The 16,675-nt window shown below is 43.9% G+C and overlaps 1 protein-coding gene across 3 annotated transcripts in view; it reads left to right on the top strand.

Annotated features, from left to right (window-relative positions):
- unc45b (unc-45 myosin chaperone B) overlaps nucleotides 1–11,292 on the top strand; it is a 118,136-nt gene extending 106,844 nt beyond the window's left edge. For 2 of the 3 annotated variants that reach the window (XM_085992117.1, XM_085992112.1), the window contains exons 17-20: nucleotides 2,524–2,639; nucleotides 6,893–7,010; nucleotides 8,100–8,255; nucleotides 10,663–11,292. In XM_085992117.1, coding sequence (XP_085848243.1) covers nucleotides 2,524–2,639; nucleotides 6,893–7,010; nucleotides 8,100–8,255; nucleotides 10,663–10,935 — 663 coding nt within the window. In that variant the 3' untranslated portion in view covers nucleotides 10,936–11,292. Of the gene's footprint in view, nucleotides 1–2,523; nucleotides 2,644–6,892; nucleotides 7,011–8,099; nucleotides 8,256–10,662 lie in introns of those variants that run through there. The other variant, XM_085992122.1, reaches the window with a different exon arrangement.
- The last annotated feature ends 5,383 nt before the right edge of the window (nucleotides 11,293–16,675 follow it).

The following is a 16,675-nucleotide window of genomic DNA, read 5'->3' as shown; positions in this document are numbered from 1 at the left end:
CAGACTGTATTACCAAAACAATGGTCCCAATTTTGCAGTAGGATTAAGGTGAGGCTATCAGCACTCACCATTATTAAAGAATAAATCGGACAGCAACTTCTGGCATCCGCACATGCGCAGTCAAATGCTGAAATCAGGAAGTTGCTGTCCAAGTTACCCTGCTCCTCCACAAGCTTTGCTCCACCCGTATCTTGCTGAGAGACTCAACAACAACAAAAAATTGTATTTATATAGTGCCTTTAACGAAGTAAAACGTCCCAAGGCACTTCACAGGAGTATTATAAGACAAAAAATTTGACAGTGAGCCACATAAAGAGAAATTAGGGCAGGTGACCAAACGTTTGGTCAAAGAGGTAGGTTTTAAGGAGCGTCTTAAAGGAGGAACGAGAGGTGGCGAGGTGGACAGGTTTAGGCAGGGAATTCCAGAGCTTGGGGCCGAGTCAACAAAAGGCACGGCCACCAATGGTTGAGCGATTATAGTCAGGGATGCTCAAGAGGGCAGAATTAGAGGAGCGCAGATATCGCGGGGGGTTATGGGGCTGGAGGAGATTACAGATGTAGGGATAGGAAGGGCCGAGGCCATGGAGGGATTTGAAAACAAAGATGAAAATTTTGAAATCGAGGCGTTGCTTAACTGGGAGCCAATGTAGGTCAGCGAACACAGGGGTGATGGGCGAACGGGACTTGGTGCGAGTTAGGACACGGGCAGACGAGTTTTGGATGACCTCAAGTTTATGTAGGGTAGAATGTGGGAGGCCAGCCAGGAGTGCGTTGGAATAGTCAAGTCTAGAGGTAACAAAGGCATGGATGAGGGTTTCAGCAGCGGATGAGCCGAGGCAAGGGCGGAGACGGGCGATGTTACGGAGGTGGGAATAGTAATGCCGCGGATATGTGGCAGAAGATCACTTCAGGGTCAAAAATGACACCTAGGTTGCGAACTGTGTGGTTCAGCCTCAGACAGATATTAGGGAGAGAGATGGAGTCACTGGCTAGGGAATGGAGTTTGTAGCGGGGACCGAAAACAATGGCTTCGGTCTTCCCAATATTTCATTGGAGAAAATTTCTGCTCAGAGGACAAGCAGTTTGACAATTTAGAGACCGTGGATGAATCTTCATTGAAACACATGGAAATGGCATGAAGTTGTGGGACTTACGTGATAGATTCCCATTAAACTTGCCAGAAAATGTTAGGGCTTGCCCATTCCAGTGCAAGTAAATCTTTAACGGTGTGGTAAGTCTTAATTACTACCAAACAACCTCTCTGGCATTAAAAATTAACTTTAACAAGTGTGGAGTCTCATTCCTTCAGCTTTTAATTATTGTTGGAGATTTAAAAAAATAAAAAATGCGAATTTTTTTAACCTTTTCTTTCTGTCGCTTTTTTCTCACTCTCTTAATCCCATCTTTCTTTCCCTCTCTATTTTGCTTTCTGTACCTGATTTAACATTGAATTAATTATTCTAACTGACACTTCCTGGTTCAGACTGCACTGCTCATTAATGATTCTTCAATATGATTGAATCCCTCATCCATGCCTTTGTTACCTCTAGACTTGACTATTCCAACGCACTCCTGGCTGGCCTCCCACATTCCACCCTACGTAAACTTGAGGTCATCCAAAACCAGGCTGCCCGTGTCCTAACTCGCACCAAGTCCCATTTGCCCCTCACCCCTGTGCTCGCTGACCTACATCGGCTCCCGGTTAAGCAGCGCCTTGATTTCAAAATTCTCATCCTTGTTTTCAAATCCCTCATGGCCTCAGCCCTTCCTATCTCTATAATCTCCTTCAGCCCCACACACCCTGAGCTATCTGCGCTCCTCTAATTCTATTCTCTTGAGGATCCCTGATTATAATTGCTCAACCATTGGTGGCCGTGCCTTCTGTTGCCTAGGCCCTAAGCTCTGGAATTCCCTGCCTAAACCTGTCCACCTCGCTACCTCTCTTTCCTCCTTTAAGACCCTCCTTAAAACCTACCTCTTTGACCAAGCTTTTGGTCACCTGCCCTAATTTATCCTTATGTGGATCGGTGTCAATTTTTTTTGTCTTAAAATACTCCTGTGCAGTGCCATGGGACATTTTACTATGTTAAAGGCGCTTTATAAACACAAGTTGTTGTTGTTGTTGTTGTTAAGGAGATACACAGTTGCTTGCTCTGTTCACACATGTCCCAGATGCCCTGTAGAGGACGCCACGCCATTTAGTTGGCTGACAGCAACTTGCCATGCAAAACCCCATAGAAAGTCTATGGCAAATTGCAAGTAGAATGAGTCATTTGTTCCAAAATCTGGCCTGATATGCCCAGAAAGGAGAATGTTATGAATAGGAGCCATTCTGAGTAAATTATCTTGGTGCAAGAGTACAGTCCCAAATGTTTGTTTTATTTCCTATGGTATGTGCAGGTATTTTAAAGATATCCGTGAAATTAGGTCATTTAAAAAATATAATTTAACCGTCTTAAAAAAAAATTTCTTGACTGTCAATTTGTTTCAGAAAAATGTATCTTTTTGGTGCTTTCCTTTCAGATCTACGAAGTGGTGAGGCCACTTGTCAGCCTGTTAAACACAGAGCTAGATGGTCTACAAAACTATGAAGCCCTGCTGAGTCTCACAAATCTTTCGGCAAAAAGTGAGAAACTAAGGCAAGTTCATTTTTTTTAATTAAGCACATCAGTGTTTTGCCGATTGCTGTTTTGGAATCTTTTCTGGAAGTGTGTGTATGTATCTGGGTATCATAGAATCGTACAGCACAGAAGGAGGCTGTTTGGCCCATCGTGCCTGTGCCGGCTCTTTGAAAGAGCTATCCAATTAATCCCACTCCCCAGCTCTTTTCCCATAGCCCTGCAAATTTTTCCTTTTCAAGTATTTATCCGATTCCCTTTTGAAAGCTCCTATTGAATCTGCTTCCACCGCCCTTTCAGGCAGTGCTTTCCAGATCATAAAAACTCGCTGTGTAAAAGAAACAAATTCTTCTCATCTCCCCTCTGGTTCTTTTGCCAATTATCTTAAATTGTGTCCTCTGGTTACCGACCCACCCACCAGTGGAAACAGTTTCTTCCTATTTACTCGATCAAAACCCTTCATGATTTTGAACACACCTCTATTCAATCTCCCCTTAATCCTCTCTGCTCTAAGGAGATCAATCCCAGCTTCTTTGGTCTCTCCACATAACTGAAGTACATTTTGGATGCGAAGCTCCCAAGTTCCCTCATGATCAATAGCCTGTGAACACGCACTGTCTGTATTTGCATATGAAGAATTGCCAATTAGGCAAGGTACTAGAGGACTGTTGAAGCCTGTGCAGCTGTACATCAGCCAGATTCAAGGGGAAAAAATTGCAAAAAAAGTAGAACTGCTAAGGCCATTATCCATATTAATTATTCAGATTCTACTGCTCTAAAACTCCAGTATTTATGGAGCCACTTTGGCGATCTAGTAAGAACTGAATTCCTCCTATTTTCCCAGATTGATCAATGCTGGTGCACCTGCAGCAGTTCACTATTTCGTGTTTTTCTAATTTAAAATTCCCATCCTCATGTTCAAATCCCTCCATGGCCTAGCCCCTCCCTATCTCTGTAACCTCCTCCAGCCCTACAACCCTCCAAAATCTCTGCACTCCTCCAATTCTGGCCTCTTGCGCATCCCCGATTTTAATCACTCCACCAGTGGCGGCCGTGCCTTCAGCTGCCTGGACCCTAAGCTCTGTAATTCCCTCCCTAAACCTCTCCACCTCTCTCCTCCTTTAAGATGCACCTTAAAACCTACCTCTTTGACCAAGCTTTAGGCCACCTGCCCTAATATGTGGCTCGGTGTCAAATTTTGTTTGATAACACTCCTGTGAAGCGCCTTGGGACGTTGTACTACGTGAAAGGCACTGTATAAGTACAAGTTAGTGTTTGTTTTCAGCTCTTGTGTGAAAGAAACTCTGAAATTTGCAGACATCCACCTGAATTTTAATCTTTCACTGATTCCTGATTTGAAGCTCTGATATATTGTAACACTGGACTGCTTAGTGCCACCAACTGTGGAACATTTTCAACCCTTTAAGGTCTAAAATGCCTTTTTAGCTTTCAAAATGTAGACAGTTCTTGTACATGAAATTTGCAAGAACTATTTTTTATTTCTTTCTCACCGGAATTATCCGAGTGCAGCTCCAGAAAAATATAAGGAAGAGCATGCCCATTTTCAATGTTTTGACTGAACTATTAAAAACCATTGTCATACTTTTGATATGGGGATTAAATTACCCCCCACCCCCACTGCTCCCCTTACATTTCTCAAAGGGTTAGTGTGTTACTAGATCTCCCCGTGAAACTGACAGCTGCACATGTTCGCTGACGGAGCTAAGTGGAGGTTAACTGACTGGAAGATCAGTTTCAGTGACACAGAATTTACAGCACAGAGACAGGCCATTCAGCCCAACTGGTCCGTGCCGGTGTTTATGCTCCACACGAGCCTCCTCCCACCCCTCTTCATCTCACCCCATCAACATATCCTTCTATTCCTTTCTCCCTCATATGTTTATTTAGCTTCCCCTTAAATGCATGATATTTGCCTCAACCACACCCGGTGGTAGCGAGTTCCACATTCTCACAACTCTGAGTAAAGAAGTTTCTCCTGAATTCCCTATTGGATTTATTAGTGACTATCTTATATTGATGGCCTCAGTTTTGGACTCTTCCACAAATGGAAACATCTTCTCTACGTCTACCCTATCGAACCTGTTCATAATTTTGAAGACCTCTATCAGGTCACCCCTCAGTCTTCTCTTTTCTAGAGAAAAGAGCCCCAGCTTGTTCAGCCTTTCCTGATAGGTATAACCTCTTAAAACTGCTTAAAACCAACAAACACGAACAGCCTATATATCCTGGCGGGTATCGCTCCCCCTGATATAAGAAGAACGGTAGCCAGCAAGAAAGAGCGACTCCGTCAAACATCAGATGAGAGGCACCCTCTGCATTGTCATACACCTACACCCAGCCGCCTAAAGTCAAGGAAGAGCTTCTCGAACAGTGTTGTTCCATTACAATCAACCTCATCTGAAGCCCGCATCGCCTTGTGGAAAGACCGGCTCGCCAGTCTTGAACAACCCCCAGCGATGGAAATTTTACCTGATGAAAGCCTTCCCCCAGGAGCTAATTGCAACTGAGCAATCTGGAAGTGCCTTAACAGGCTTAGGACCGGTGTAGGTTGTTCAAAGGTGTCACTAAGCAAATGGGGATATTCAACCAGCCCGACAACTTGTGAATGTGGAACTGAGGCACAGACTATGCAACACCTCCTGCAATGCCCATCGTTAGAGGAACCCTGCACTGTTGCAGATCTTGCCGAATCCAACAACAAGGCGCAAAAATGTGTCCAGTTCTGGCTGGGCTATGTATAGACTGTCCGTGGACACGATAAGAAGAAGAACCTCTCAGTTCTGGTATATTCCTCGTAAATCTTTTTGCACCTTCCTCAGTGTCTCTATATCCTTTATACAACAGAGAGACCAGAACTGTGCACAGTTTCAATTCTTGATTAGATTTTATTCGAACAACTAATTAATGGAATGAAGCAGAAAGAGGTTTTTAATAAACAAATAAATAGGATTTTTTATTGCAAAGGAATATAGCTGCTTTCAAATGCCAAATTTATTTGCACTTAGTGAGATTGTCAAGAGAAGGCAAGGATGAATGTGTAAGCCATAGAGTTTCGGCATGTTAAGAGTATCTTCCAAGACATTGATTGATTTGTGTACAAGTAACATAATGTTTGGTATTAATGGGTCAATTAGGGATACTGAAAGAAAAATAAGGTATGCTGTTGCAGAAAATTCCATTTATAGTTGAGAGCAAACTGAAAGAAAAATAGGTTGGCTTTTGTCAGATTTCCCACCCAAGTTCGACAAAAGCAATATACTGCAGATGCTGGAAATCTGAAATAAAAACAGAAAATGCTGGAAACACTCAGCAGGTCAGGCAGCATCCATGGAGAGAGAAACAGAGTTAATGTTTCAGGTCGATGACCCTTCGTCAGAACTAGAAGATGTTAGAGATTTTAACAGATTTTAAGCAAATACAGGGAAAAGGGGGGCAGGGAAAGAACAAAAGGGAAGGTCTGTGATAGGGTGGAAGGAAGGAGTGATTAAATGACAAAAGGGATGATGGTGCAAGGCAAAAGGGAGTGATAATGGGACAAGTAAAGAAACAAAAGATGGGTCCAGAGGAGATGTAAATGGTTACAGCAGAATAGCAGAGAGGAAGGTAAGCATGGCAAATCTGTTAAAGAGAAGAATGCTACCGTGGCCCGGGAATGTGGTGGAGAAAGGTGGGGAAACCCCAGGTACACGGGCCACCCCACCAGCCATGTATCGATAGGGGATCCCCACCCCAACTATATAACTGTTTGTATCTTTGTGTTTCTTTCTGTCATCCAATTAATTATACTTTCCCTTTTTATGGCATATTTTTGTGTCACCTGTGACTCAGTGGGTAACACTCTCACCTCTGAGTCCGAATATTGTGAGTTCGAGCCCCACTCCAGAGACTTGAGCACATAATCCAGGCTGACAGTCCCAGTGCAGTACTGAGGGAGTGCTGCACTGTCGGAGATACCATCTTTCGCATGAGACATTCAACCCAGGCCAGGTAAAAGATCCCATGGCACTATTTCGAAGAAGAGCAGGGGAGTTCTCCTTGGTGTCTTGTGGCCAACATTTATCCCTCAACCAATATCTGGTCATTATCACATTGCTGTTTTTGGGAGCTTGCTGTGCGCAAATTGGCTGCCATGTTTCCTACATTACAACAGTGACCACACTTCAAAAGTTCTTCATTGGCTGTAAAGCGCTTTGGGACATCCTGAGTTTGTGAAAGGTGCTGTATAAATGCAAGTTCTTTCTTTCTATTTTTAGGCAAAAAATAATCAAGGAGAAGGCATTGCCTGAAATTGAATGTTATATGTTTGAGGAACATGACCAAATTCGACAAGCAGCCACTGAGTGTATGTGCAACATGGTCATCTGCAAAGAAGTAAGTGAAAATCAACAGAAACATTAAAAAAAAAATTTTTATTAAAGATTTGGGGATGAAATGAATTATTATCTTTTTCAACTGTGAACAATTTTAGAAATAGAAGTATAAGGGGGGTGGGGATGCACTTTAAACTTCCTCTGTTCAATGGAGACTGGTGAATACGGGACTTAAAATCAAACTGGACTACTTATCACGCAGCCGCAAGGCAATGCAAGTCCCTCTTGCAACAATGGCCCAGATTTTGCTGGAGTGGGGCATCTCGCGGCGAATCCCGTTAGTTAGACTTTTTCCCGCACCCCTCAGCTCAAAATGTTGTGTGCCGTAACTTGCTGGGAGTGCGAGCTGATGACTGCGTGGCGAGGGCAACGGGGCATCTGGGATCTCGGTTAACGATGGGACCAATGAGATATAAGGATTGTTAAAGAAACAGGAATGATGGAGAAGGAAATTGAGTGAATGAGAGTCAAATCAGGTACAGAAAGAGAAATAGAGGGGGCAAGAAAGGTTGGATTAAGAGAGAGGAAAAAAGAGACAGATAGGAAAAGTAGTAACAAAAAATAACATTTGACGTTTATTAAATTTCCAATAATTTACTACATGCAGGAATGAAACGCCACAGTTTAAATTGTTCCCTTTCTGGGCTGGAGAGTTTGATTGGCATTGCATTAACAATCATCACATTGTTAAAAGTGTACTTGTGCTGTTAATTACCATGCCTAACTTTCTGCGGCGAGTTTAATGGGCAATTAATGTGCAAATCCAGCAAGTTGTTATAAATAACAGGGAGGCTAAGGGCGAGATGCCATTTGTGTGAAGCAAACAGTGGAGCGGTGTAAATGGAGTAAGTTCTGAAGATTCGCAACCCACATCGTATCTCTTCATCCCCTGAACTAGCTGACCAGCTTACGCATTAATAGTGGCATGCGTCGTTAGCGCACCGTTATTGTTCCAGCAAGCTTTGGTCCACTATGTTATCAAGGTAATGAATATTATAACTAGTGTACAACAAGGGGACTCTCTTACTTTCGAGTAAAGTACTTCAGCAGCAATTCTTGGAGCCTGGAAATCTTTTTGTTTTTTGCTAAGGTTCAAGAACGATTTGTGGCTGAAGGCAATGACAGAATGAAACTAATGGTGCTGCTCTGTGGTGAAGATGACGTGAAGGTCCAGCGGGCGGCCGCAGGAGCCGTTGCCATGCTTACTGCTAGCCGTAAGGAACTCTGCCACAAGATGACCACAGTGGTGAGTTGGCCCTAAACAGACAATACAACATAGCTGATTACCTGACCATGGTAAAGGATAACAGACTGAGAAGCACCTTGACAAGGTACAGACTTAGCGAACATAGCCTAGCGATCGAAAAAGGCAGACACAGGCAGACCAGGCTGCCAAGAGAAGACAGGATATGCTCTCATTGCAGTCAGGGAGTAGTTGAGACAGAGATGCACTTCCTCACAGCCTGTGGAAAATATCAGGGCATCAGGGAGAATTTCTACCAAAAATTCTCACAAATATGCCCTGAATTCAGAAATCTGAATGACAACCAAAAACTCCCATTCCTACTGGGGGAGGAGAGAAGCTGTGTAACACTGGCGGCACACTACGTTACAGCTTGCCATGAACAGAGGGACAACCAGTAAACTAAGACAAGAGTATATATAAACAAGGCGAATGTATATTTATAAACTCAGGGATATACCTGTTTATACACTGTATGACTAGAACCGCGTTTATGTGTTCAACCATAAATGTATTTTGATGCTTTGGCAACATAAGATGTACCTTATCATGCCAATAAAGCGAATTGAATTGAATTGAGTTGTCACCAATTGAAACATTGCACTATTAGCTCGACCCTGCACCTCATAAGAAAAGAAAGAACTTGCATTTCTATAGCGCCTTTCAAGACCTCAGGACATCCCAAAGCGCTTTACAGCCAATGAAGTACTTTCTGAAGTGTAGTCACTGTTGCAATGTAGGAAATGTAGCAGCCAATTTGCGCACAGCAAGATCCCACAAACATCAATGTGATCATGACCATCTGTTTTTGTGATGTTGGTAGAGGGATAAATGTTGGCCAGGATACCGGGGAGAACTTGGGGGGAGGGCAGACAGGGCCTTGGTTTAATGCCTCATCTGAAAGACAACACCTCAGACAGTGCCGTATTCCCTCGGTAAATACGTATAATACGCAAACAGACTGAAAACCATTTCAGAGTTACAGAACATAATTGGATGTAAAAGATCCCACGGCACTATTTTGAACAAGAGTAGGGGAGTTCTCCCTGCTGTCCTAACCCCACAAAAACAGTCAAAAATTATTTTTTTTCAGCGGAATGCAGCGGTCCCTTCAAGGGCTGCTCAACGCCAAGTACCATTGGACAGACTGTGGGGGGCGTGGGGGGGCACAAAGTTGCTTCGGGGTCCTATTGACATCGTTGGATCCTGATTGGCTATTAGGGTTACCAATTCTGGTTGGACGCATTCCTGGAGGTTTCATCACATGACCCACTACCTCCAACTTCCCCACCCCCACACTCCCGCCATTGGTCGCCCAACATGTTCATCATCGGGGTGACCCGCCTTCTCACAGCCAATTGGAGAGTGAACAGACTCTTTGCCACCCGATTGGATGATTTTTGACTGTCAGCCAAACAGCATTTTTTCCCCCATGTTCAATAATTTTATCAATGCACAATGCAGTGAATATTTTAAATAGTATTCAACAAGAGAATTGGAAAGTTTTAAATAGTGTAGGATGGTGGATGAATCCTCTAGCCACTCTTGTATGTGGTATTAACAACTTGCATTCCTACAGTGCTCATTATGTACAGAGAAATATCTTCGAGGGTGATTTATAGGATGATGGATAGCGAGAGGTCACTGAGCAGATGGAGAAAGGTCAGGAGGCACAAAAAATGGTCAAAGAAAAGAATATTGACTCTTAATGGCCTGTGGGCAACTAGGCCTTGGCAATAAATGTGGCCTTGTCAACATCACTCACATCCCAAGACACATTTTTAGGGAAGATGTGGATGGTGCAGACTCCATCTTCGATTAATACACTAGGACAGAGGGACCTCTCTAACTTGCATTTATATAGTGTCTTTCACAACCTCAGGACGTCCCAAAGCCCTCCTCTCGCCCTTCCCCCTCACCCCTCCCTCTCACCTCTCCCCTCTCCCTCATTCATCCCTACCCCTTACCCTCATTCCTCCCCTTCCCCTTATCCTTCCCCCTCTGGCCTCCCCCCCTCTGGGCCTCCCCCCCCCTCTGGGCCTCCCCCCCCCCCCCCTGGGCCCTCCCCCCTCTCCTTATCTCTTCCTCCTCATCCCTCCCCTCCTACTCATCTATCCCTCACTATCTCCCCCTCCATCTCAACCGTCCTCCTCTCCCTCATCCCATCCCCATTAAAGCCGTTCTTTATTTACACCCAGCTCCATGCAGCATCCAATGACATAATCCACTCCTCAACCAATCAGTGCCACTAGAACCTCTATTGCTCATATATGGCCATGCCACCATTTTGTTTCACCCGGATTCTCTCAGTTCCAGCCATTATGGTCCTCTCAGCAGTTTGCAGTGAATAGATTGGAGTGGGTTTTTCAAAGAAACTTGATCGGCTTTTGTTTCCTCTCTTTGAGCACAGACCACTCAGTGGCTGGAAATCCTGCAGCAACTCTGTCTCCATGACAACATGGAAGTTCAACACAGAGGCCTGGTCATCGCTTTGAACTTGATAGAGACGGACAAGGAGATCGCCAAAAAGCTCATCGAGAGCGAATTGCTGGAAATCCTGACGGTCATTAGCAAGCTAGAAGATAACATAAAACGCCAAGATATTATCAATGTGGCTCGGGAATGCCTGGTGAAAGCCATGGATTATTCCCTTATTAAGCCAACTTCCCAGCCTGGACAATGAAGAGAAGTCAGTGCAAAATACTTAGATTACTCAATTAGGCCACACTGTGAGAAATAATTGGCTATTTGCTTAAAGCCTGTATCACTATAGACACCAACTGTTTTTTTAAACAATAAATTTGTTTTTTTGATTTTGTTACGTGATCATTACAAAGTATTTGCTAGATGTGTTTAAAATGGTTGTTAACTTCATTCTTGCAACAAACTGTTAACTGGAAAACAAATATCAACAATGAGTAAATGTGTTGATTTTAGGAAAATAAAATTAATTTTACAATTGCATTTTTAGTGTCGCACTTTGAGTGCCAAAGACTGGAGCCTAAACCTCCTTCTATCAAGTAAAGAGGTTACTATTAAACAGTGTGTTTGAATTTTTTTCATTTACTGGTACACTCTCATATATTTGCTCAGATTTTGAACATCAACAACAACTTGCATTTATATAGCACCTTTAACATAGTAAACTGTCCCAAGGTGCTTCACAGGAGCGATTATCAAACAAAATTTGACACCGAGCCACATTGGAAATATTAGGACAGGTGACCTAAAGCTTGGTCAAAGAGATAGGTTTTTAAGGAGCATCTTAAAGGAGAAGAGAGAGGTAGAGAAGAGGAGAGAGAGGCGGAGAGGTTTAGGGAGGGAATTCCAGAGTTTAGGGCCTCGGCAGCTGAAGGCACGGCCGCCAATGGTGGAGCGGTTAAAATCGGGATGCGCAAGAGGCCAGAATTGGAGGAGTGCAGAGATCTCTGGGATTGTAGGGGGCTACAGAGATAGGGAGGGGTGAGGCCATGGAAGGATGTGAAAGCAAGGGTGAGAATTTTAAAATCGAGTTGTTGCCAGACCGGGAGCCAATGCAGGTCAGCGAGCACAGGGGGCGATGGGTGTACAGGACTTGGTGCGAGTTTGGGAGTAACTAACATACCCCAGATTTGAAATACACATGCTTATTGTGGAGGTAGTATTAAAACAAGTTGCCAGACTGACTGTGCTAAATTTCCATCAATTCTCACTGCTTTCATATACAATATAAATGAGAATATTGAAAGGGCCACGAAAAGCAAGGCCGAGACATAGCAAAAGATTGTATGCCATTCAGCCCCTCAACCCAGTTCCGCCATTCAATGAGATCATGGCTGATAGCATCAATATCAGCATGCGATAAGCTTCATAAAATTAGAAATGCTTATGTTAATATTAATATCTTGGACTTCTGGACATCATGTACTGCATAGTTTATGTGTAAGCTGTTTACTGACCATGTATATCTGCATTGTCCAATGGGTTAACTGCTCACCACATGTGGTTAATTGGGAATCCAAATGTGGGTACAGGAAACTCTTTATTATCCGGCACCAACGGGACCGGCGTGGTGCCGGTTTATCAAAAAGTCCGGATTACAGAGAGGTATAGTTTAAAAGGTATGAGAGCTCCGTTCACAACAACAAATCCAGGCTTCCCTGTTGCTTAGCAACATGTGCAGGAAATCTGGCCACAGACCAAGCATCCCTGTTGTTTAGCAACAAGTGCACGAACCCCAGTTACACAGCCACAGATCCAGGAACTGCCACTAATATGAAGTAAAACTTACCTGAACCTACTCCTGAATTTTGCCGGTTAACAGAGATTTTCGATTAATTTAGGTGCCGGTTAAAAGAGAGTTTACTGTAATTGCATTTCAGATTAATAGACGTGATCATTCAGCACATGACCTCAACCCTCATATTCGCACGCTATATAAGAACATAAGAAATAGGACCGGAGTAGGCCATACAGCGCCTCGAGCCTGCTCTGCCATTCAATAACATCATGGCTGATCATCGACCTCATCTCCACTTTCCCACCCGATCTCCATATCCCTTGGTTTCCCTGCATGTGAACTTTAACTCCTTGAGTGTTTGTTGGTAAAATGCTAAGTTGTAAAGCAATAAGTGTGCGAGTGTCTTTTCGATCGTTGTGAAGGCTTTACCACCATGGTTACTGAATGCTGGTAAATGTTTGTTCAGTAAATATACACGTGTGAAGTACTTTTACCTGTATTGTGTGTGAGACGTTTTCTACTAAAATGAGTGCATGTGGCTGAAACGGTGTCACCGCAGCCTCACCTGTGCCTAGTCAGCAATTTCGAATGGACGATGCTGCTATATATGGTAACTAGAACAAACCTTTGTTCTGCTCCCTGTACCCGACATGCAATCATTTACTGCATTGGATGCCAACATGCCAGTAAGTGCCAGGACACCAAGGTTACACCTGCCAACAATCACTTGAATCAGTATGCTTGATAACGTCAGTATACTTTTGTTAACATTTTTTGCCTAGAAATTTGTGTGCGCCCAAAACGGGTGCGCAAGGGTTTAGAGTTGGGTTGCAGTGACCTTACATATTTCGGATAAATACTAGCCAGGACACCGGGGTGAACTTCCCTGCTTTTCTTCAAAATATTAGGTGTGGGATCTTTTAAGTCCACCTGAAACCTTGGTTTAACGTCTCGTCCGAAAGACAGCACCTCTGACAGTGTCCCTCCCTGGAGTGTCAGCCCAGGTTTTTGTGCTCAAGTCTCTGGAGTGGGACTTGAACCTTCTGACTCAGAGGTGAGAGTACTACTCACTGAGCCGCGACTGACACGGAGCATAAAATAAGTAACCTCCTCTCCTCCCACCACAAGCCAACCAGGGCATTTGAGTATTATTGCAGGGAGCTTTCTCATGCAGTAGCATTACACTTATCTGCCGACTCGCAATCTCCTGCTGATTCATTATTTTATGCAGTAAAACCCATCTGATATCACCTGTCAGCACCTCACAATATATCTCATTGTCCATGTTCCATCTCTTGTGAAGTTGTTGGCTGGAGCGAGTTGGGTAGGATTGATTGGGGAGTGGCACTCAAAGGGTTGACGGTGGATAGGCAATGGCAAACATTCAAAGACCGAATGGATGAGCTACAGAATTTGTTCATCCCAGTTTGGCATAAAAATAAAGCAAAAAAGGTGACTCAACCGTGGCTAACAAGGGAAATTAGGGATAGCATAAGATCCAAGGAGACGACATATAAATTAGCCAGAAAAAGCAATAATCCTGAGGATTGGGAGCAGTTTAGGATTCAACAAAGGAGGACAAAGGGATTAATTAAGAAAGGGAAAATAGAATATGAAAGTAAGCTAACAGGGAACATAAAAACTGACTGTAAAAGCTTTTATAGATATGTGAAGAGAAAAAGATTGGTGAAGTCAAGCGTAGGTCCCTTGCAGTCAGAATCAGGGGAATTTATAATGGGAAACAAAGAAATGGCAGACCAATTAAATACATATTTTGGTTCTGTCTTCACAAAGGAGGACACAAATAACCTCCCAGAGATGCCGGGGAACATAGGGCCTGATGAAAGGGAGGAACTGAAAGAAATCAGTATTTGTAGGGAAATGGAGTTAGGAAAATTGATGGGACTGAAGGCCGATAAATCCCCAGGGCCTGATAATCTACATCCTAGGGTACTTAAGGAAGTGGCCCTAGAAATAGTAGATGCATTGCTGGTCATCTTCCAGAACTCGATAGACTCTGGAACAGTTCCCATGGATTGGAGGGTAGCTAATGTTACCCCACTATTCAAAAAAGGTGGTAGAGAAAAAGCGGGGAATTATAGACCGGTAAGCCTGACATCGGTAGTGGGGAAAATGCTAGAATCTATTATAAAAGATGTAATAGCAGAGCACTTGGTAAGCAGTGACAGGATCGGACAAAGTCAACATGGATTTACAAAAGGTAAATCATGCTTGACTAATCTACTGGAATTTTTTGAGGATGTAACTGGTAAAATAGATAAGGGAGAACCAGTGGATGTGGTGTATTTGGACTTTCAGAAGGCTTTCGATAAGGTCCCACATAAGAGATTAGCGTGCAAAATTAAGGCACATGGGATTGGGGGCAAGGTATTGACTTGGATAGAGAACTGGTTGGCGGACAGAAGGCAGAGAGTTGGAATAAACGGGTCGTTTTCCGAGTGGCAGGCAGTGACTAGTGGGGTACCGCAAGGATCGGTCCTAGGACCCCAGCTGTTCACAATATATATTAATGATCTGGACGAGGGAATTGGATGTAATATCTCCAAATTTGCAGACGACACAAAGCTGTGAGGAGGATGTCGAGAAACTCCAGTACGATTTGGACAGATTGGGTGATTGGGCAGAAACATGGCAAATGCACTATAATGTGGATAAATGTGAGGTTATCCACTTTGGTGGCAAAAACAGGAAGGCAGATTATTATTTGAATGGCAATAGGTTGGAAGAAGGGGAAGTGCAAAGAGACCTGGGTGTTCTTGTGCACCAGTCGCTGAAGGTAAGCATGCAGGTGCAGCAGGCGGTTAAGAAGGCAAATGGTATGTTGGCCTTCGCAGCAAGAGGGTTCGAGTACAGGAACAAGGATGTCTTGCTACAGCTGTACAGGGCCTTGGTGAGACCGCACCTTGAGTATTGTGTACAGTTTTGGTCGCCTTACCTGAGGAAAGACGTTCTTGCCATGGAAGGAGTACAGCGAAGATTCACCAGGCTGATACCTGGGATGGCAGGAATGACGTATGCGGAGAGATTGGGTCGATTGGGCTTATACTCACAGGAGTTTAGAAGATTGAGAGGGGATCTCATCGAAACCTATAAAATTCTGTCAGGCCTGGACAGACTAGATGCAGGAAGGATGTTTATGATGGCCGGGGAGTCCAGAACCAGGGGTCATAGTCTAAGGATAAGGGGTAAGCCATTTAGGACTGAAATGAGGAGGAATTTCTTCACCCAGAGAGTGGTGAACCTGTGGAATTCTCTGCCACAGAGGGCGGTGGAGGCCAGTTCATTAAATATATTCAAGAAGGAGTTAGATATATTTCTTAAGGCTAAAGGGATCAAGGGATATGGGGAGAAGGCAGGGACCGGGTACTGAATTTGGATGATCAGCCATGATCTCATTGAATGGCGGAGCAGGCTCGAAGGGCCGAATGGCTTACTCCTGCTCCTATCTTCTATGTTTCTATGTAATCTCACTGGACTGGTTCTATCGCCAGCTTGATTTTATTCAGAACGGTAATTAGAGCACATTCTTTACATAATGTCAACTGGGTTTGTTGATAAAGGCAAGAGCCTTTTTAAATGACTATAGTTGGCAGTTTTCATTTGGTTATACATTAAGCACGGAATCAAAAGATATACAAATTGGTTGATATTAGTTGATTGTGATTAGTTTAAAAAAATATATGATTTGGCCCTAATTTGATAAATCAATAATTGTCCCGTACTAGTCGTAGAATCTTACAGCACAGAAGGAGGCCATTCGGTCCATCGCGTTTGTACCAGCTCTTTGAAAGAGCTTTCCAATTAGTCCCACTGTCCCCTGCCCTTTCCCCATAGCCCTGCAATTTTCTCCCCTTCGAGTATTCATCCAATTCCCTTTCAGGCAGTGCATTCCAGATCATAACAATTCGCTGTGTAAAAAACAGTTATCATCTTCCCCCTCGTTCTTTTGCCAATTACCTGAATATCTACTGATATTTTGGCCTGAAATTTCTTTGGGGAAGTGGGTTGGGGGCGGGGGGCTTCTGAGGAGGGCAAGAAACTTGGGAGGCCGGGTTGCCCGCAGGCCCTGCCGACTTTAACAGCAGGGCCTGATTTGAAAGTGAGGCCTCGGATTCCTGCCCGCAGCCAGCCAGATTGAGAGGGGTTGGTCCGGGGGAGGGATCGCGGGGTCGGCATGGTCGGG

This window comes from Somniosus microcephalus, chromosome 1, assembly GCF_052327205.1.
Source record: "Somniosus microcephalus isolate GS21.2 chromosome 1, FLI_Smic_1.0, whole genome shotgun sequence".
Classification (NCBI taxonomy): Eukaryota; Metazoa; Chordata; class Chondrichthyes; order Squaliformes; family Somniosidae; genus Somniosus; species Somniosus microcephalus.
This window is presented reverse-complemented; position numbering and strand designations above follow the sequence as displayed.